The sequence below is a fragment of the Ipomoea triloba genome, chromosome 13 (genome assembly GCF_003576645.1).
Source record: "Ipomoea triloba cultivar NCNSP0323 chromosome 13, ASM357664v1".
NCBI classification, from domain to species: domain Eukaryota; kingdom Viridiplantae; phylum Streptophyta; class Magnoliopsida; order Solanales; family Convolvulaceae; genus Ipomoea; species Ipomoea triloba.
In genome coordinates this window covers 31675517-31696170 of record NC_044928.1, presented here as the reverse complement: position 1 = coordinate 31696170, position 20654 = coordinate 31675517, and the positions used below count along the sequence as shown (strand labels likewise).

Below are 20654 nucleotides of genomic sequence, written 5' to 3'. Positions count from 1 at the left end.
CTAGGACTCAATCATCTCTTTTAGCAGCAAAGCTACCCACTGTAAAAGCACGAAAAAATTGCAAAGGAGAAAAGCTCCAACCTTCTTCCACGCTTAATAACGCCCTGAACAGAGACAGTCATGCAATAGGGAACAAAAATCCCTCTGTTATGTAGGTATGTTGATCGTCTATGGTCTCCCATTGCATGCACGAAGCAGCGATGGTCTGGAGGCGGCCCTGTTCGCGGCGTGACTTCATCTGGAGGGGGAGGCGTGGGCAGTGGCGGTAGTTCGGCTGAGAGAGAAGACGGAGGGACGGTGGCGCTTGGATCTCTGACTGAAGGTGATATTTTATCAATTTTGTGACTGGTGACCGGCGACTGGCGACCAAGAGAGGATAGATCTTGCTGCATTGTAGAATGTAACTATGGTGCCTTTTCCAGCATGCAAATGATGAGAATGCATGGACTGGAATCGATGGTGATGACCGGTGAGGAGGCGGTGAACCAGCAGCAGCCGAGGGCCGGTGTGGCGAGGTGGTCCCCGGCAACGGCACATCGTCGGAGAAATCTTGATGACACGAGTGGCGAGGATGGCGATGACCTCCGGTGTAGCTCAGACGAACTAGCAACAGCAGCGTCGAACGACGGCAGCAACAAGGAAATCCGGCGACCTCTGGTCTTCGCTCCCTCTCGCTCATCGTCGTGCAGCAGCGGATGGTGACTGGCGGTTCAAGGCTGTCTTGGCCGGCGATGGTTGCGAGCATGGGTGCATGTTGGCTATCACCCTTCTGCATGCTTCTTCTCTGGCTAGGATTTGGTATCCTGGTAGCTGAGTTGCCGATGAACATACGAAGATCAAGGGAGCTAGACGAACAGATTAGGAAGAAATCAAAGTCAAACGCGGTTAATTTTGACTGAAAAGATCTCCATGCAAACCAAACTGTATCTCCTCGATCAAACCTCCCAATTAGACCTCTCTTCGTAGACTGCAGATCAGGTAGAAATCAAGGAAAAACACGAAAAATTGCAGGAACACGGCTTGTTGTTCCGGTTCCCCACGGACGGCGCCATTTGATACGGATTAATTACTCCATGTATTGAAGAAAATAGCTATATACGTACAGTATCAAATCACTCAGATCATTTAGACCAAATCCCACCATTTTATTCACTGTTGTTGAGTCATGTAGAGAGTAGGGAGAGCTGGGCCTTTAGAATGTTTCTAGAGAGAGGAGGAGAAGGGATCCCCCCAAAAGCCCTTTTCACTGAAGGGCTATGGCCCTTATATAGGCCCAATACACTTTTCACTGAAGGGCTATGGCCCTTATATAGGCCCAATACACCCGCCATACGTATAGTACTCGTAGGGCCGTATACCCGGGGTATATTCCCTATCAACTAGCCCCCCCAGTCCGAGCCCTGACGTCGAGTCAACAAGGAAGGGGTCGGGCTGGAAGACTGGCCTTACCGTTTGCAACTCACGCTAGTTGCCTCGTTAAAAAACCTTACGCTAAGAAAAAACCCAATGGGAAAAAATCTTAGCCAAGGAAAAAGAGCACAACCTTTAAGCGTTAAAGGGGAAGAGTTCGGGCTGAAAGCTAACCATATAGTCTGTGACCTATGCCGGTTGCCTCGCTAAAAAACCTTGGACTAAGAAAAAACCCAAAGGGAAAAAAAATCCTAGTCAAGGAAAAAGAGTACAACCTTTAGCACAGTCTTTTGGACTATAAGGGTTGTCGTTCGAACTCTATCGATCGAGTGATCGGATTTCAAACATAAGGCCCATGCTCGGGTAAGCGATTGAGAGATCGGCACTGATCTTAGAGATCAGGCATAAGGCCCATGGTCGGGCAAAGCGATCAAGAGATCGGCAGCGCTGAAAAGCGGGATATATTCATCGCTAAGGAGCGGCATTGCTAAGAAGCGGGAAAAATTCATCGTGCCGATGGTGGCAATGCCGACCTAATCGGGCTTATAACACCGGCGGTGGTAATGCCGACCTAACCGAGCTTTGCACACGACTAAACTATATATATAACCGTGTATAATTTACAAAGCAAAGCAAACGAGGGTAATTCTTCCTCGGTGCAAAGAGTGTAGTTTTTTCCGACTTTTCGGTCGTAGCATTTTTTCCGACCGCCGTCGTAATAGATCGGTTCGAGGACCGAACGGGCACCTTACTCCCGTAGTTTTTTCCGACTTTTCGGTCGTAGCGTTTTCTCCGACCTCCGTCGTAATAGATCGGTTCGAGGACCGAGCGGGCACCTTACTCCCGTAGTTTTTTCCGACGTTTCGGTCGTAGCGTTTTTTTCGACCGCCGTCGTAGTGGGCACTTTGCTCCCACAAAAATCGGTCCGAAGACCATAACGGGCACCTTACTCCCGCAGTGGGCACCTTGCTCCCACAAAGATCGGTCCGAGGACCATAACGGGCACCTTGCTCCCGTAGTGGGCACCTTACTCCCACAAAAATCGGTCCGAGGACCATAACGGGCACCTTGCTCCCGTAGTGGGCACCTTACTCCCACAAAAATCAGTCCGAGGACCATAAACGGGCACCTTGCTCCCGTAGTGGGCAGTCCGAGGACCATAAACGGGCACCTTGCTCCCGTAGTGGGCACCTTACTCACCATAAACGGGCACCTTGCTCCCGTAGTGGGCACCTTACTCCCCATAAACGGGCACCTTGCTCCCGTAGTGGGCACCTTACTCCCACAAAAATCGGTCCGAGGACCATAAACGGGCACCTTGCTCCCGTTGCGTTTTTTATGACCGCCGTCGTAACTAATTATACCGAGATCTGACCTCGGGATTACAATGCCGGTGGTGGACGAGCCGACCTAACCGGACTTAGAGTGCCGGTGGTGGAAATACCAACCTGACCGGGCTTATTACATTTAATTTTGCTATCACAATTTTCTAAGTACAAAGCAATAGCCTATACAATTTACAATCTAAAATTAGATTACAAAATTTTCAAATTCTAAAATTTCTCCCCGTCTCGACTTGCAGCCACCATATTCTATCTGCCATGCACGTTATTAATTATTAAATTATAGCATCAGTTTCCAATTTGAAATTTCCCACTCAAATTTCCCATACTCATAATGCTATAATTTTTAGAGAACAAGATAATGCACTGCCACCGCCCAAATTCACCATTCATTGAAATCTTCCATCCTCATAATGCTTTAATTGCCAAGATCACTGCCACCCAACTGCACCACTCCACTCCCCTCATTTGTTGCACTCCACCGCCACCCCACCAATAATCTTTTTCCTTTTGCCTTTTTCGTATGCAGCCACCATCCTTTCCTTTTCATTTCATTTTTTAAAATCATTTTTCCACAATTTTCATGGAAGAAACAATAAAATAATAAAATGATTTAGAAAGAAGGTTGCCTTGCTCTTCTGGATCGTCGCCGGCGGAAATTAGGCAACCAATAAAGTCCCAGATTTTCTTGACAAAAATCAAAAGTTAGGGTGGTTGATGACACAACTCCTAGGACTCAATCATCTCTTTTAGCAGCAAAGCTACCCACTGTAAAAGCACGAAAAAATTGCAAAGGAGAAAAGCTCCAACCTTCTTCCACGCTTAATAACGCCCTGAACAGAGACAGTCATGCAATAGGGAACAAAAATCCCTCTGTTATGTAGGTATGTTGATCGTCTATGGTCTCCCATTGCATGCACGAAGCAGCGATGGTCTGGAGGCGGCCCTGTTCGCGGCGTGACTTCATCTGGAGGGGGAGGCGTGGGCAGTGGCGGTAGTTCGGCTGAGAGAGAAGACGGAGGGACGGTGGCGCTTGGATCTCTGACTGAAGGTGATATTTTATCAATTTTGTGACTGGTGACCGGCGACTGGCGACCAAGAGAGGATAGATCTTGCTGCATTGTAGAATGTAACTATGGTGCCTTTTCCAGCATGCAAATGATGAGAATGCATGGACTGGAATCGATGGTGATGACCGGTGAGGAGGCGGTGAACCAGCAGCAGCCGAGGGCCGGTGTGGCGAGGTGGTCCCCGGCAACGGCACATCGTCGGAGAAATCTTGATGACACGAGTGGCGAGGATGGCGATGACCTCCGGTGTAGCTCAGACGAACTAGCAACAGCAGCGTCGAACGACGGCAGCAACAAGGAAATCCGGCGACCTCTGGTCTTCGCTCCCTCTCGCTCATCGTCGTGCAGCAGCGGATGGTGACTGGCGGTTCAAGGCTGTCTTGGCCGGCGATGGTTGCGAGCATGGGTGCATGTTGGCTATCACCCTTCTGCATGCTTCTTCTCTGGCTAGGATTTGGTATCCTGGTAGCTGAGTTGCCGATGAACATACGAAGATCAAGGGAGCTAGACGAACAGATTAGGAAGAAATCAAAGTCAAACGCGGTTAATTTTGACTGAAAAGATCTCCATGCAAACCAAACTGTATCTCCTCGATCAAACCTCCCAATTAGACCTCTCTTCGTAGACTGCAGATCAGGTAGAAATCAAGGAAAAACACGAAAAATTGCAGGAACACGGCTTGTTGTTCCGGTTCCCCACGGACGGCGCCATTTGATACGGATTAATTACTCCATGTATTGAAGAAAATAGCTATATACGTACAGTATCAAATCACTCAGATCATTTAGACCAAATCCCACCATTTTATTCACTGTTGTTGAGTCATGTAGAGAGTAGGGAGAGCTGGGCCTTTAGAATGTTTCTAGAGAGAGGAGGAGAAGGGATCCCCCCAAAAGCCCTTTTCACTGAAGGGCTATGGCCCTTATATAGGCCCAATACACCCGCCATACGTATAGTACTCGTAGGGCCGTATACCCGGGGTATATTCCCTATCAAGTGTAATTAAATAATACGGAGTACTATACTATTACTATAATTAAAACTAGTGTGTATGGAAAGTGAAACTACAAAATAGAACTCATGCAATAATGTATATTGTCAAATGAAACTGTAGTAGAATTAAAATGATACAAAGTACTTTGGTATTGCTATAATGAAACTAGTGTGTATAAAATGAAATTGAAAAACATAACAATATTGTCAAATGAAACTAAAATGTAATTAGAATAATACTTACTTCTTTTCAAAAAAAGAATAATACTTACCTTATGGACCACATTGCTACATGCACTCGGTCCACAATAAAATTTACCCTAACTTAGCCAATCGAAAACAACAATGGACTTGGTGTTTGATTTTGGGCTGAGTCCTTTATAATCCTATCCAATCATGTATATTCAGTTGTTATATTAAGAATGTAAATTGAGATATATTTAAGATACGAATTTGAACTCGGATTAGAATTGTAACTCACAAACCCTAATGATGTTGACCTATCAAGGAAACTGAGAAGAAGGATTAATGACAACTAACTCAGCTTTGCTTTGTCAATTACAAGTGTCTAGGTATAAAACGGTAGAGAATAAATTAAAGGAACAATAGACTGAGTGCCCACAAGTCCACAACAAAAATCTATATGTGGATCTCATTTTTTATGGGCCCAAACCATGTTAGCACTTAGCAATATACGGATGGGACTCATGGGAGTATTAATCATTTTTCCAGTTGTTATACAGTTTTTATGGTCAACAACAGCGCTATGTGTGGATCATGATTATCAAATGAAACTGTAGTAGAATGAAAATAATATTTTAGTGTTGCTATAATGAAACTAGTTAGGTAGTGCGTGGAAAATGAAAGTAGAAAACAAAGCTCATTCAATACTGTACATTGTCAAATGAAATTGTAATGTACTTAAAATGATACTTTAGTGCTTCTATAATGAAATTAGTGTGCGTGGAAAATGAAACTAAAATTCAAAGCTATACAATGACATATATTGTCAAATGAACCTGGAGTGTAATTAAAATTATACTTTAACATTACTATATATAATTAAACTAGTGTGTGGATAATGAAAAAAAAAAATTGTGTCCATGCAATATTGTATATTGTTAAATGAAACTGTAGTAGAATTAAAATGAATGAATGATACTGTGGTTTCTCCAAAAAATTTGATAGTGCTATAATGAAACTAGTGTATGTGAAAAATAAAACTAAAAAACATAGCAATATAGTTAAATAAAACTTATGTGTAATTAAAATGATACATGCTTCATAATCCACTTTGCTATATTGACCATGGTCTACACTAAAATTTGCCTCATTTTTCACCTAGAAGGCTAGAATTTTTGCTGCAATCAATTAACCGGTCTTAAACAATTTTTTTTCAAGTCAAAAGAAGTATACTATTGTAACCGAACATTTTTTTTCTTTTTTTGGTTATGTGAGAAATTCGTTGTCACTATTTGAGGATACATGTATCATGGATAAACTACACTCTTGTGTAATAACCCCAAACCGCACGAGACCCTGGTACTATCTCAAACCTGCAGTGCTAGCACTTAACAATGGAATTATAGTATTATACCTCAAACAAATAATGGGTCCAAAATCCCTGTAAACATCGAACTAACTTAGTCCAAAATCCCTGTAAACATCGAACTAACTTAGTTACAAAGAGGTAAACAATGGAGACAACTACAAACACTTGCATGAAATTGCCGCCAAAAGCAATTACCTATGCTGCCTTGCCAAGCACTAGACTCTGATCTCTCTATATATTTTTTGTGAAACTATATATTAAATTATCATTTAGGGTTGTTGCATGTTTAGCAATGGAGGTTTGAGAATAAAATGATTAAAAAAACAAAAAGCATCTCTAAACTTGTTCCTGCCTAGGTTCTTTAATTTGTCTAAATCGATCAAACAAAGCCACAAAATTTTTGGAATAGGCCGGTAATTTGACCTCTAGTGATTAATTTCATTATAATCCACTAAGGCACTAAATAACAAAAGAGAATCTACAACGTTCCAAGTTTCACTTTAGTGTGAGCTATTATCTATTGACTTTTTTGGTTTGATCTGATCAACTATAGACAACCTGAATTGGTTTATCTCTTTATTTTCTTTTACCTGTTAAGATTATAAGGCCAGGGGAGTCTCACCTAGAGGACATTCTTGAATAACGATTACAAACTTTCATGTAAATCAAAGAATTTAGAACCCGAAGATTATAAAATCATTATCCTCTAATTCTCATTGTAAAACGGCGATCACTACAACCCCATCCAACCACACTATAAGTACACACTCCTAATGCATTCTCAAAACCAATAAATTAAATTAGAGAAAGTAGATAGAAGAAACTTTGAGATACAAAAAAAATGGAGTTTTCTTGCCAAGATTTCAAGGTTGGAAAATGCGGAGGGCAAAAGGTGGTGGACGGAGAGAGCATGCCGCTAGTGTTGAACCCTGCGGAGCCATGTGAGAACAGGGTGGATTCATTGCTGGAATCCCTGGAGAAGAACAAGGAATGGTTTGAGAAGATGATCATCAAGAACAGTGCTGTGCTTCTCCGGGGGTTTAACGTTGAGAATGCCAAAGAATTCAATGATATCATTGAGGTTCTTGGATGGGAAGACATCCGCTATGTCGGACCGGCGCCGAGAACTCATGTCTACAAGAGGGTTTGGACGGCCAATGAAGGGCCCCTCTCTGAGTTCATCTACTACCACCATGAAATGGTCCTGGTAGGTTCACTTAATTGATGTCATCATCATTTAATTTAAGGGTTTTTGATGGCATCACTATTAATATACTATCCCTACACGAATAGCTCCATTGGTTCTTGGTTTACAGATTTTGTTTTAGTAAAGATACAGAATTGAGTTCTGCAGACAACTCATCTTATTGTAGGGGCTCTTTATGGACACCAAACACGAGTTCTCTCTCTTAATGGTTGCTTAGTCACTGTGATTTACCTATTCATACTAAAAGTGCAATTATTATACCATGAATCAGGGTCTTTCTTGTATTATAGATCTTGATTCATTATGTAGACACATGATTTGTATGTTATTTTGAACTAGGTTCACCTTTCAAAGTAGACTTTGATCAATGGTATAATTTGCCCTACATAGTAGGTATGTGGTGGTATACTTTCTTCCCAAAAAGTTGAATCCCCAGCCCTAAGGGCACCATGCCCAAGGCCAGACAGAGAATTTGAAGGATATAAATCACGATAACTCAAATAAATACATAGGCCAGACATTTACTTATTATGTACAAGAAGTCCATCATTTTTGGATCCTGATCTTTCTTTCCAAACTTCACTTGTAACCAATTGAGCTGCCCATTGGGCGACGTGGCTGTATTAGTGTGTTAAAGCCCATTAATTTAAGAGGGTAAGTTTTTAGTGCCATTTAATTTGTTGCATGCATGCAGTTCAAGGAAAGCCCAAAGAAAGTGATATTGTTCTGTGAAGTGCCCCCGCCGGAAGGCGGGGAGACGCCCTTTGTTCCGAGCTTTAAGATCACAGAGAGGATGGTGGAGGAGTTTCCAGAAGCTGTGGAGGAAATGGAGAAAAAGGGACTCAAATATACATTCTCTGCTCCCAGCAAAAGTGATGTTGGTTCAATGAGAGGTCGAGGATGGGAAGACGCTTTTGGAACCTCAGATCCCGTAGAAGCCGAAAAGCGGTAAATTTCCCAATCCCGACCACATGTTCTGTCTCAACTAAAAGTCTAAATCGACACTGACAGATAAAACCCTAATTTGCAGGGCAAATGGGCTGGGAATGGAGGTGGAGTGGCTGCCGAATAATGGGATGAAGACGATCTTGGGACCTCGGAAACTGACGAGGGTGTTCGAGGGGAGAAAAGGGCGGCGGATGTGGTTCAACACGCTGGTGGGGATGCACGGGAAGGAAATCAGCTCTGCAACAATGGCGGACGGGAGTGAGATAGACGCTGGGGTTGTAAAGAGATGTGGAGAGATCATTGAAGATGAAAGCATTCAGTTCAAGTGGGAGAAAGGAGATGTTCTCTTCCTTGATAACATGGCTCTCTTCCATGGAAGAAGACCCTCTCTCCCACCAAGAAAAGTTCTCGTTGCTACCTGCAAATAAGTTCAACCAAAGTGTTTTATGTCCTCACAAATAATACAGTGTAACCCCACAACCTCAATCAAGTTGTCTCGATAGCTAAAAAGTTATTAGTTAATTATGGACAACTTTAGATTGGTTTATTTCTTGTGACCATTTGATTGTTAAAGTCACAAGGTGTGATTACACTCTAGTGCATTGTAACTTTGTAAGGTGTGTGGGTACTATAAGTAGAAGCAAACTAAACCAAATAAAGAAAATATATTTCAATTACAATTCAAACAAGGAACATGGAAAAAGTGGTACAATGAAAGAGTTTAGTATTGTGAAAGTCGTGAAAACCAATGGTCGTGTCCGGCCAATAATGCCTACCTTTTCTAGCATAGTGTTATGACTAAAGAGTAAAGGCTAATGGCTCTTTTCAAAAAAAAAAAAAAAAAGACTAATGGCATAATTCATTGCATTAATTAATTCCTCAAAAGTTCCGTGGACGACTATGCTAGTTGCCATTTGCAGAAGCAAGTGAAGCTATTATTAGTTATACCTAATTAACAATGATATGATCGTCGATAAATATATGTTTGTCTATTCTGTCAAATCGCCATTTTCTCAGTCAACAGCTAGCGGATTAAAATAGGACGGCTACGGCTGCTAGCTAGTATTCCGATCCTCTTTCCATATGAAGAGTTGACTTTGGACAATATGCATGCTTGCCTGCATTCCAAGTGACATTTTATATGCCAAATTTTTATTTTATTTGGCTAACTACTCTGAAGTTTGGAGAATTGAGTTCAACGTCATAAAATATGATAATAAGTTCATGCATATCTTCTCTTGTACAATAAGCTTGATTGAAAAGGGCTAGAATCAAAATCATGAGTTAGGTACATGAGTTATCTTTCACTGTATTCACTCGACCATCTCTTTTAAAAGATACACATATAGAATCAAGATCAAGTGCGAACTGTCATTCCCGAACCTGCGAACTACTGAAGGACTACATCACACCTAGCTATTACACGAGTGCACACAGACCTGGAGGAGTTGTGGTGCATTCCTTCAGTTCGCACCTGATCCCGGACATATATATCCTGCCCCTAGAGCCACTTCAAAGGTAAATCGCGAGTCGCGCAATCAACCCACCGGTCAGACTCTAGTATTCATGCGCACATAAAGGATCCAATCCACACACTCTATCATCCTGGACCTTTATCTCATTCATGTTTCCAGTGAGTTGAGATTCGGATCCCACACTATCGTCTTCAGTCTTGACATCAAGTTAGGCAACGAGTAAATATGTTAAACCTGGGAGGACATTGTATTTTTTTGTGAGGAGAAAAATTCGCACTTGCATGCTATAAGAAAGTGTAAACAGTGGTTGTTTTTTACAGTATAGTATGCGTTACTCATTTTGTCTATTTATTAATACAAATAGCAATTGTTTATATATTATACAGTAACATGTGGCATAACGTCGAGGAACGAAATACTTGCAATCCATAAACACCAAAGTTTTCAACAAAATTGAATAAATTTTCTAATAAATGACACATACATTGTAGCATACGTGCAAGGAAAATGCAACCAAAATTTCTCCACCAGATTCTTGAAAATTTTGCAAATTATAACCTGCCCAGGGTCACCAACAACATATCATGACTCTTCTATTAAATTTATTTATAGTAATTTTTATTTTGAATTATGAATACACTTTTTTTGCCCCACAATGGGTGACCGAGTGTGTAGAATTTTTATACTTAAACATTACAAGTTCGATTTTTGCCAACACCTTGATTGAATCTCTTAACATGATCCTATTAATACGATTTACCTATTTTGTGTGGTTTGCATGCAGACTATTACAGAAAGCGGGACATTGCATTTTTTTTCATCCAACTCCTCTCTCCATCACCCTCAGCTCAATCTTTTTTGCCGAACTCTATACTTACCCATACTTACCCACAGTGCTCAATGATATTATATTCTTGTGTGTGTCAGTGTCCACACACACACATACATATATAAATAAACCCCAAAACCCCCTTTTTCTTCATGTTCAATAATTCATTATTATATTACCACCTCATCTTATAACCAAAAGCCTAAGAAGAAACCAATTTCATGGCTTCTTCTTCTTCTTCTTCTTACAAAACCCTACGTTTTTTGTGTTGCATTATTTTCGTCTTTCTTCTCATTTCAACTCATTTTGGTTCAAGCATGGCTGCTAGGCCGGGAGGAGCGTTGATGGAGGAATATCATGTAAATAAGCACAAGTTAAGGAAGGGTTTGTGGCTGAATTCTCTGCCTAAAGGGACTATAGCCCCTCCTTCTGGTCCTTCCAATAGGCACAACGCTGTTGTGGACTCCACACCACCAAACTAGCAAAGAATTTTACCCTTGCACGTACCCTTTTCGAAACACAACTCAACTAGCTAGTTGATTAGTTCAAAGAAGGGTTAATAACTTTCGGACACCTATGTACAAGCACTTTAGGAAATATACACATGCAGGCCGTGATTCTAGGGTACTAGGGTTAAGTTCAATCTTTAAGAATTTTTCCCACACCTTTTTCAGTGTTAGCACATGACAATTTTTTAGTTTGAAGTTTTGCATGCGTCGAAAGGTTTTGCAAATCGATGATGGCTAGATTTTCTTGTACACTAGCATGATAAGATCGAAGTTAGTTTCTTAGCTTTTTTTGGTTTGATGAATTTAAGGATATATTGTGTGTAAATATTTAGTTGATGTCTATGTTTTCTTGTACTTACATGATAAGAAGATGTTGATTTTCTTGGTTTGATGATTTTTTTTTAAGGTTATGTAAATATTTATTGTGAAATCAATATAATGTATTCAGATTTGAGAGTACAAGCTAAGCATATAGACTGAATTCTAAACCCTAAACTGTACTAGTCATCTAGATTATGAAGCTTTGCATGTTGATCTATTACAATGTATGAAATTTTATTATTTATGATTTAATTATTCCATTACGAATTAATTAGATAAAAATCACATTAAATAATATAAAAAATTGTATAAATAATTGAATAAGAAAATGGAGCTTAGATTTGCTTGCAAGAATAATCCTCCTTCTTATCCATTATATTGGCCATGCAACCGAATTGAAATTAGGCAACTTTCCCTTTTGGGAGGGGTCCTAAAGTACATATCAACTGTACTATGATATTAACTCATTTTGATTGTCACTCAAAATAATACTCCCATGTTCCAAAGAGGTGACCGAGTGAATGGAACATGATTTTTGTATTAGAAAGTCATGAATTCGATTCCTGCTAGCAACGTAACCTCTCAGTCGAGTCCGTCGCATAGGACAATTTACCTCTTCTTTGAGGTTGGTCGAGCTAAATAGCCTATCACACATGACAATTTACATCTTCTTTATGGTTTGCAGACTATCATACAAGAGCAAATTAAACAAGTAATTAAAATGTATGTGATTTAACTAATAAGTTAAGAAATTGTATAAAAAGTTCTGTTAAATATAAAAATAAGTTTAAAATTTACAAGAAACTATTAAAAAGATCAAAAGTGAATTAAAAGAATTAAATTAATATTGAAATAATAAAAATATACAACTAGTCAATTAGAAAAAAAGTATTAAAAAGATCAAATTAAAGTTAAAACTCTTTGCACCAGTCTATTCAACCACATCAAATGAACAGTTGGTACAGCATGCATTTTTACCTACCTCAGCTTTCCTGTTTAATTATTGCCTAAATGTTAGTCACTAAACAACTGAAAGTTATCACAAATATGATTTGAAGTGCATGTTCATCACTGCCAATTACCAAACTTTTACTATATGATGCATGATATTTCATCAAACTATATTTATATAATATGTATGCTTGATTTTTTTTTTAAATATATAAATAACAAGGACGGGGCGGGTGAGGTCTCCCTATTTCCAAATGTTATCACCATCTCGGTTTCCTGGGGAGGCAGAGAATCTAGTTCCTTATTGAGGGTTAGGTGAAATTGGCGTCCTTACCAAAATTGTATTGTTACCTACTAATAAGGTTTTGAGAAAAAAAAAAAAAGAAAAGAGGATAATTTTGATCTACTAGCAGATAAAGTTGAGCCCAAGTGTTTCGGGCCTTCACTACATGGCTTCTTTAGTTTTTAAATACAGTTATACAGATTCATATTCACCAAGGGTTTCCAATTTGAATGATATGGGCTCCATTAGGTTTATTTTTTTTATTATTTTTTGTTCACCCTTTCCACATGGCTCTAAAAAGCTGAAAAAACAAACACCATCAATCTTGCTCTTATAGCTAAGTAAGATTAAAGTAAGTGTGAAAAAGCTGAAAACTTTTGAAAAATCATGAGCTAGCTAGTAACATCAAGAATATAATGGGATTTGTGTGAATCCCAATGGTTGAGGTTCTGCCCCAGCTTGCACCCAACAACTTCTGATAAATTTTTTTACTTTTAATTAATTAATTTTGGTCTTTTGCAAGATTGACAGTGGCAGCACCTTCTAATCCCAGCCCCATTGTCTATGATTCTCAACATTGACTGTACCTAACCACTCAGGCATGACCACACTGTCACCATCCACCTTGAACTATGCAAACATTTAAAAGAAAATAAGAAAAGAGAAAATAATAAAGAAGAAGAACATATATATCACTTCATATCAGTCATTAATTTAAGCCAAATTTGAATTTTAATTTGGTTTCTTCTTGTTTTGTTCTTTGCTTGTGTAGGAATGTAACCCACATCACCAAAGCAGCCGACAATTCAAATGATTTTGTAGTTGAGCTATTCTTCCTAATCCAGTGTTGTAAATTAAGTATTTTAATACCAGAGAACTCATAAAACATAGTATTTTTGAATATTTCAAGAGTGTTTTTGATAGAAGGCACAGAACATTTTGAAGCCTTGTGACTGTGGATAGGAAATAGTTATATCTCCTTTTTGTAGTGCTAGCTATACACATTGGATTTCTTCATTGGTTTACACCATGATCTGTTTTAAAAAATAGTCTATATATATATATATATATATATATTCATAGCGGTCAAAATAATAATTGAAACACTTACATATATGATAGCAAACCCCATGATTAATTTTTTAAGTTGGGTTTTTTAATTTGTTAGTTGCTTAGGACCACCTGATGCATCTAGCTGAGGCGTAAAATGCACACACCCACTAGCTAAGCGTGCTCGTTTCGCCCATGTAACCATTTTTAAAAATTTTCTCAAAAATTGTGCAAGCTGGCTCAAAAAATAGTTGATGAACCCTTATTCCTCTTTCAATTCACCAAAATGTTGAGAAAAATCCCTCAAAAACTTAGCAATAGCCTTGCTCTAAAGCAATAAGGAAATTAAAATTAGCATAAATTAAAACTCATAGACATTCATGATTATAATGAAAAGAATGTTGTTAAAGAATCAAGATAATGGGGTACAAGCAAATGTGACTAGATAGGTGAGAGGTAGCATGATTCAGCTCTCCCACTCATAAAACCCTCCATATATAGCAGCAAATGTGACATGATTTGATGTTAGTTGAAATCAAATGATCATTGCACAATACATTACTTATTTCATGTCAAATTATTACTACGTATTATTTTTTTTCATTTAAAATTTTATAATAACTTGACTTTAAATTAGTGGAAACGCAATATAATAATCACTATTAACTTTGGTTGTGCATGATGATATGCATAGTTTGTCACTGTGAAAGGTGAAAGGATTAAGACAAGGCAAGATTAAAAACAAGCTAAGCTGTTTGTTTTGTCGTAGGCTTTTTAAGGTAAGAAATGGACATCATCAACACGTGTAGGGGGAAAATGGAAGTTCATTATTGGGTTCGCATTAGTATGTTGCTCCTTGGTGCCCCAATCTTTTTTATCACCACTCGTGGATGCATTATGTCTAATTATTATTCCTAATCGAGTAATGGCAAATTCACTTTACTCCCACGTCAGTAATTAGTCCTTATTAAGACAATTACAGCCGAGTTGATAAGAATATTAACTTGACAATCACAATGTTTCAAATTTCACTTATAGTAGGAGCGGTCTATTGACATTTCAGTTTGGTCAGTTAATTATGGACAATCTAGGCTCGTTTACCTTATTATGATTTTTACTAGCTATGGTCATAAAATAAAATTTATTCAGAGCGCACTTTCGAATAGAGGCAAACAAAAATTGTCAATCAAGATCAGGCACAACATAACTTTATTTCTTTTGTACTCACAAATAGTTTTCAATGATAACATATGTGAAATACTCCGTAGTTAATAAATAAACAATTAAGCAACTGCATATATAGTCGGACACTCCGACCAGTGTTGAACCTAATAATGCACTTTTAAATAGTTAACTCTTGTATACATGTGTGATGTTAAAGAGTTTTTAATTAAACTTTTCTTGAGCAAACATCGGAAATGTGATCCAAATTAACTACATTAATCTAACAAAATCAAATGTATTACAATAGTGAATATACCTCAACTAATATAATACACGATTTGAATGAAGAAAATAGTTAATAGGCTAGGCAAACTGACAAGAATGTAATCTTGAATGAAGAAAAAAAACTCGGCATAGCTTTGGACAGAGCAAACATCAGAATCTTGAAACATCAATTTTGTACTCCCAAAATGGGCAGACAAATATGCTTACATTTGTCTTTCATTTTACCAAAAGAGACGGGAGAATCTATACATAGATACTATCCCCCATGCCAAAAAACATGACACTGCAAAATACAAAATCATAGTACTAATCATAGTACCCACCACAGTACGTACTACCATAACTACATACATACTTAATTTATATATTTATAAACTTCAAGCTTAACAAAATAAATACCCATTAAAATACATTACCTAATAATTACTAATTAATTAAACTAAACCCTGAGTAAATAGAAGCTGAGCTCTGGACCTCCATGGCCATCTGGATTCATCATGTAGAAAGCTTCAGAGTCTTTGGACCCCACAACTCTTTCAAACTTAGCCCTCATGTACATCAGCTCGCCGCCGTCCGGTTTGACGCCGTCGGAGTCTTTCGCCGGCAAGACGCCGGCGCCCATCGAAATCGGGCCGATGGAATTCAAAACCTTCCACTCGTCCGGCCCGCATTCCCTTCTCACGGCGAACCCGCATTTCCGGCCGTTACAGTAGGTTCTCCAAACCGGTTCGTCAAGAATCTTGCCCGGTTTTTTCCCGGTTCGCCTCTCGCACTCCAGCGCCACCCGCACCATCCCGGACGCCATTTCCCGGACCAGACCGCTGGTCGGCATGGCCAGCTCGACCAGAAAAGCCGGTCCGGTTCTGGGATCTTCCTGGAACGCGAAAAGCACGTGGCCACGGCGGTGGCCGAAGAGGGTGCCGACGACTCGGGTGCCCAAACCGGACGAGACTTCTCCGGTTCTCCTCTTACCGCCGAAAGTAAGAGCGGACCGGATCTTGGAAACCGCCGTCCTCCGGTTCGGTTTGGGCGGCCGGGGAACCGCCAAATCAAGCTCCGGGAGCCTCCGGTCCGGTAATTCGGAGTGGAAAGTGAGAATCTCCTCGCGATCGTCGTCTTCTCCTTCTTCGATCTTCTTTCTCCAGTTAAAGTACCTTCTGGAGAAAGAGAAGGAATCATTTGGGTTTCTAGCCATGATTGTTTTCATTCTCGAGAATGAAGGCAAAAGTAGTGTAGTGGAGGAAGATGGGAGGTGATCAGAGTGGATTAAGTGCGGCGAAAATGAAGTCCTACGAGGCACCAAATGGCGTATTAAATAGAGTGACAAGCGTCAATATAATGTGACACCGTGACAGTAAAAATCTCATTTTTTTTTGCATATATAAAAAAATCTTCAAAACATTAATAAATATGAAATAAATGACACTAATTGGATTCTTGCCAACATCATCTCAATCAAATCATCCAGATAGTACAATGTTGTTTGGAAACTAGTGATAGGGCATCCACATTAGTGGATTATTCACGATTTTTGATCTAACAGTTGCCAACACGGAAGGGAAAGGGTGAATAATAAAGAGAACGTGGGAGTTCTTCCAGCAAAGAAAGGAGTTTTTACAGAAATGTGGGACCCACTGTTTAGACTTGCCATTCGCGCCGCTGAAACGCGGCTATCACTACTGCGCCCGTACACGCACCCGCTAGGCGCGTTATTGTGTTTAGACTCTTTTTTTTTTTTTTTGAAAGCAGCTTTATTTATTTTTTTCTTTTTCCTCTTCTCTGTCATCTCATCTTTCTTAGTCACACTTACAAAAACTACTAAAAAATCATACGAACCAATTCAAAGATGTAGCGCGCTATAATTATTTGGGCATTGTTATGTTGCTTGATCAACTAACCATACTAGCGAACCAAAGAAAAGAATGTTACTATCATCAGTTTATTAATATGATGAATTGGGAAGATAGTATAGGGATTAGAATATAGGATGGAGAAATAAAAAAGAAAGATGAGGGGCATGAGGAGTAATGAGGTGTTATTGTCCTGTGAGTGGGTTATGCATGCGGGAGGGGGCGGGGCCTAGCTGTGCGGAGAAGAAGGACTACTGCCAAGGGGACAGTGTGTTGGGACCTTGGGGGGTAGGGTTAAGGACACTCTGACTTCCCTTGGAAACACTCCAAATTTGCACCTTAAATCAAACCAAACCTACTATACACAATTTCACAACATAGAACAAAGAGCCTTCTCCAATAATCTTTATTCTTCAATTCTTCTTCCTTGTCTAATTTTGTTATTTTTTGTATGTATACTAATAAATTTTCATCATAAATTCAAACTTCTCGAGCAATCAGGAGCAGAAATTAGATCCTCGAATCAAATAAAGATGTAATATTTATACTAAATTCGTTCTGAAATACTAAGTGTCAAACCCGCCATAATTATAAAACAACATTATATTTTGTAAGATAACATCTTGTCTGTTGTGTAGTAATCACAGGCGACAACTCCATGCTTAGTATTTAATGCCATTTGAAGTGAGCCTAGAAAGTTTGGCTTAGCTTTCTAATGCTTGGACCATTTCATTATGCTTCTTGAATTATTTATTAGATTAAACTCATTATATATACTATTGTGAGACTCAATATTTCATCACAACAAGAAGAACAAAAATGTAGTTCCCTTAAGATTTGAATGTTTTGGATATTTGAATATATATATTTTTAATTTCTACATTCTATGCCTTTTTGAATACCAATGAACTAACAGCCTAGAGGTCAATTACTTGTTGAATTAGTCAAACTATTTTAAAAAAGATACCAAAATTCAGACAGATCAACTAATCTTCATCTGCCACCAACTTAACGGATGGATCTGAGAAGAGGGTAGGTCGATTTGTCGTCATAATATATATATATATATATGTTAGAAATGTCTAAATCAAAACCAAAGCCCCCAAAACTAATCTTTTATTTATTTAAGAATGTCAGGACAACAAAACGAACAACTATTCGTTAAGGTCCCCTACATGTTCAAGAGTTATTGGTTGTGTTGATTAAAGAATTAAGCTGCTGTATGGAAATAGAAATGGCATGCTGTTTTCAAAAAGAAAAAGAAATGGCATGTGAGCAACCACAATCGAGTCGATCAGATAATTGATTTGGTAACTCAGCTCCAAAGTACTAAGTTTAATTTATTTTCTTGTGTTAGTTGTCTATTGACTTTTTCTAATTGAGCTCATAAGTTATGAACAATATATGTTAGTTTACTTTTTTATTGTCTCTTGTTGACTTAGGTCACAAGGGCGGATTTCACCCAATATGGATTAACTTTCTTGATTTCAGCCTATCAATACAAGTATATAACTATGGTATAACTTGCAATTTTGTCTTGCATGCTTGGAAAAAGAATTTTAAAAGTTGCAGCTAATACCAATGGGCCTAGTGATCATCTATCTTGTTACAATTTGAAATCCATTGAAAAGGAATTCAAACGAGGTAAAGAAGTCAGGTCCAATAAGTCCATATTGACATTACCTCTAACAGCAAGGCACTTTATTGGGCTTGTTATTGTCATTGGGAAAGAGCATTTCAACTAATATTTTTTATACACCTAGAACTAGAATATAATAGAAATGAATAAGTAATAAACAGCTAGTGATATAAAAGAAAGAATAAAGTCTTTCTTATATATTGATAATGAAGTAATACATAAGCACAATAAGGCTTATTATAGGGTGACCAAGACAATAATTGACTAAGAGAGTTGGATAGCTTTGATTAATTCTAACTTCTAAGTTATTACAAAGTATAGTGATATAAAGATGATTTAGGAAAGCGAAGCCCGGAGGGTATTTATAGTGAGGTCTTTTAACCTATGTCATGATGATAGAGTACAAGTGTCATTGGCATTACAAGGTTTGGTTTGTGGACGTGGCCAGTCAATCAACCAACATATTAGCGTTGTTAGATAACTAAGGCAATCTAGTTCAATTGTACGGCAAACATAGGCTGAGCTAATTCGACTTTCACTAAGCAAGTTGGCCTAACTAGCTAGTGAATCTCCTGGCTAGGTCAAGTCGTTCCACCTCTCTTCAAAATGCTAACCCTTTGAGGCTAATTTGATGGACCTACTATTCTTATTATCAACCGAACTAGTTAGACTACCTATAACCAATCAAGTACTAAAATATATATATATTTTTGTCAAGATAACATATGGAATTATGAAAACAGATTGCACGGCATTTGACATTTATTGATGAGAAGCTTTTGGTTGAGTTTTTCACATTTGTTGTAAAGTGGTGTCAACTTGTACACTCTTATCCACTTCTATAACCCTCTAATGTATGGATAGCTAGCTAGGTACAAGAGAGATGAATGATATGAAGGAATTGAGTGGTGGATATACTAATTAAAGCTCTAGTGGTCATCTTCAATTCTACTTCTACCAAATAATATAAAGCTAAGTCATCTACTTTCCAGGGTTTTAATCTTCTTCTGATGGCCACATACACGTGAGAAGCAAGATGTTCCTTGTCTTTTTCCTTTACTCAAAATCGTTCTTTCAAGTTTGAAAAGGTCACAAATAGAATTGCACTTTCAACTGCATGCCTTCTCTAAAGGTATCAAAGGTATATACTAAAGCAAATTACACAAGATTCCATTTTACATATTTTGTATACAGTGCCCCTTATTTAATCTTTTATTCATTCTGAGGCGTGACAAGTGAAGCATGTGCTTCATTTCAACTAAAATCCTAAGCTGATAGTTGGATGAGGTTGACTTTACTACCAAATTGAAGCATGTGTTCCATTTCAACTAAAAAACCTAAGTTGGTAGTGTTTATATATTATATTGCTCAACCGTGCCTATAATAGCTCTTATTCAGAAAAATCAGGCTCATTATTGCTTTTTAACATATACATCATTTACAAGAGTCGAATTCAATCTCGGATCTTTACTAGGATGTGTTTGTTTTAAAACAAATTTAGATTAAGTATCAAATCAAATCCCATGATTTTAATGTCTACTTTTAGACTTTGCAACCAAAGTGGGTTTGGTAAGTAAACATTTCAATATTATTTCCCTTGAAAGATTCCTACTCACTTGAGTCTGTACTTCACTCACTTTCCACTTCAACACACAGTCCCAGCATACCAATATACAAATATATAATTTGTTGCCTATCTAAACAAAATCAGATAAAATATGATTTTTAGGTGCTCAATTCTTGAACGAACATGGTCTTACTTTGTAGTTTATAAC

At 38.5% G+C, this 20654-nt stretch overlaps 2 protein-coding genes across 2 annotated transcripts; one reads left to right on the top strand and one right to left on the bottom strand.

Annotated features, from left to right (window-relative positions):
- The first annotated feature begins 7185 nt into the window (after window positions 1-7185).
- Window positions 7186-9203, top strand: LOC116003166 (clavaminate synthase-like protein At3g21360). Its single transcript, XM_031243332.1, has 3 exons — window positions 7186-7575; window positions 8270-8523; window positions 8606-9203. Exons 1-3 carry the CDS (start codon window positions 7210-7212, stop codon window positions 8949-8951), a joined length of 966 nt encoding a protein of 321 aa, XP_031099192.1. The 5' UTR covers window positions 7186-7209; the 3' UTR covers window positions 8952-9203.
- Window positions 9204-15538: 6335 nt separating this feature from the next.
- LOC116002666 (protein MIZU-KUSSEI 1-like) lies at window positions 15539-16669 on the bottom strand. Its single transcript, XM_031242826.1, has one exon. The coding sequence runs from the start codon at window positions 16595-16597 to the stop codon at window positions 15830-15832; it is 768 nt and encodes a 255-aa protein (XP_031098686.1). The 5' UTR covers window positions 16598-16669; the 3' UTR covers window positions 15539-15829.
- Window positions 16670-20654: the final 3985 nt, after the last annotated feature.

Bases quoted from the DNA above. Each gene is read 5' to 3' on its own strand.
- LOC116003166 (XM_031243332.1), top strand. From the start codon at position 7,210: ATGGAGTTTTCTTGCCAAGATTTCAAGGTTGGAAAATGCGGAGGGCAA. The intron at 7,576-8,269 runs GTAGGTTCACTT...GCATGCATGCAG, and splicing joins ACCACCATGAAATGGTCCTG to TTCAAGGAAAGCCCAAAGAA. The intron at 8,524-8,605 runs GTAAATTTCCCA...CCTAATTTGCAG, and splicing joins CCCGTAGAAGCCGAAAAGCG to GGCAAATGGGCTGGGAATGG.
- LOC116002666 (XM_031242826.1), bottom strand. From the start codon at position 16,597: ATGAAAACAATCATGGCTAGAAACCCAAATGATTCCTTCTCTTTCTCC.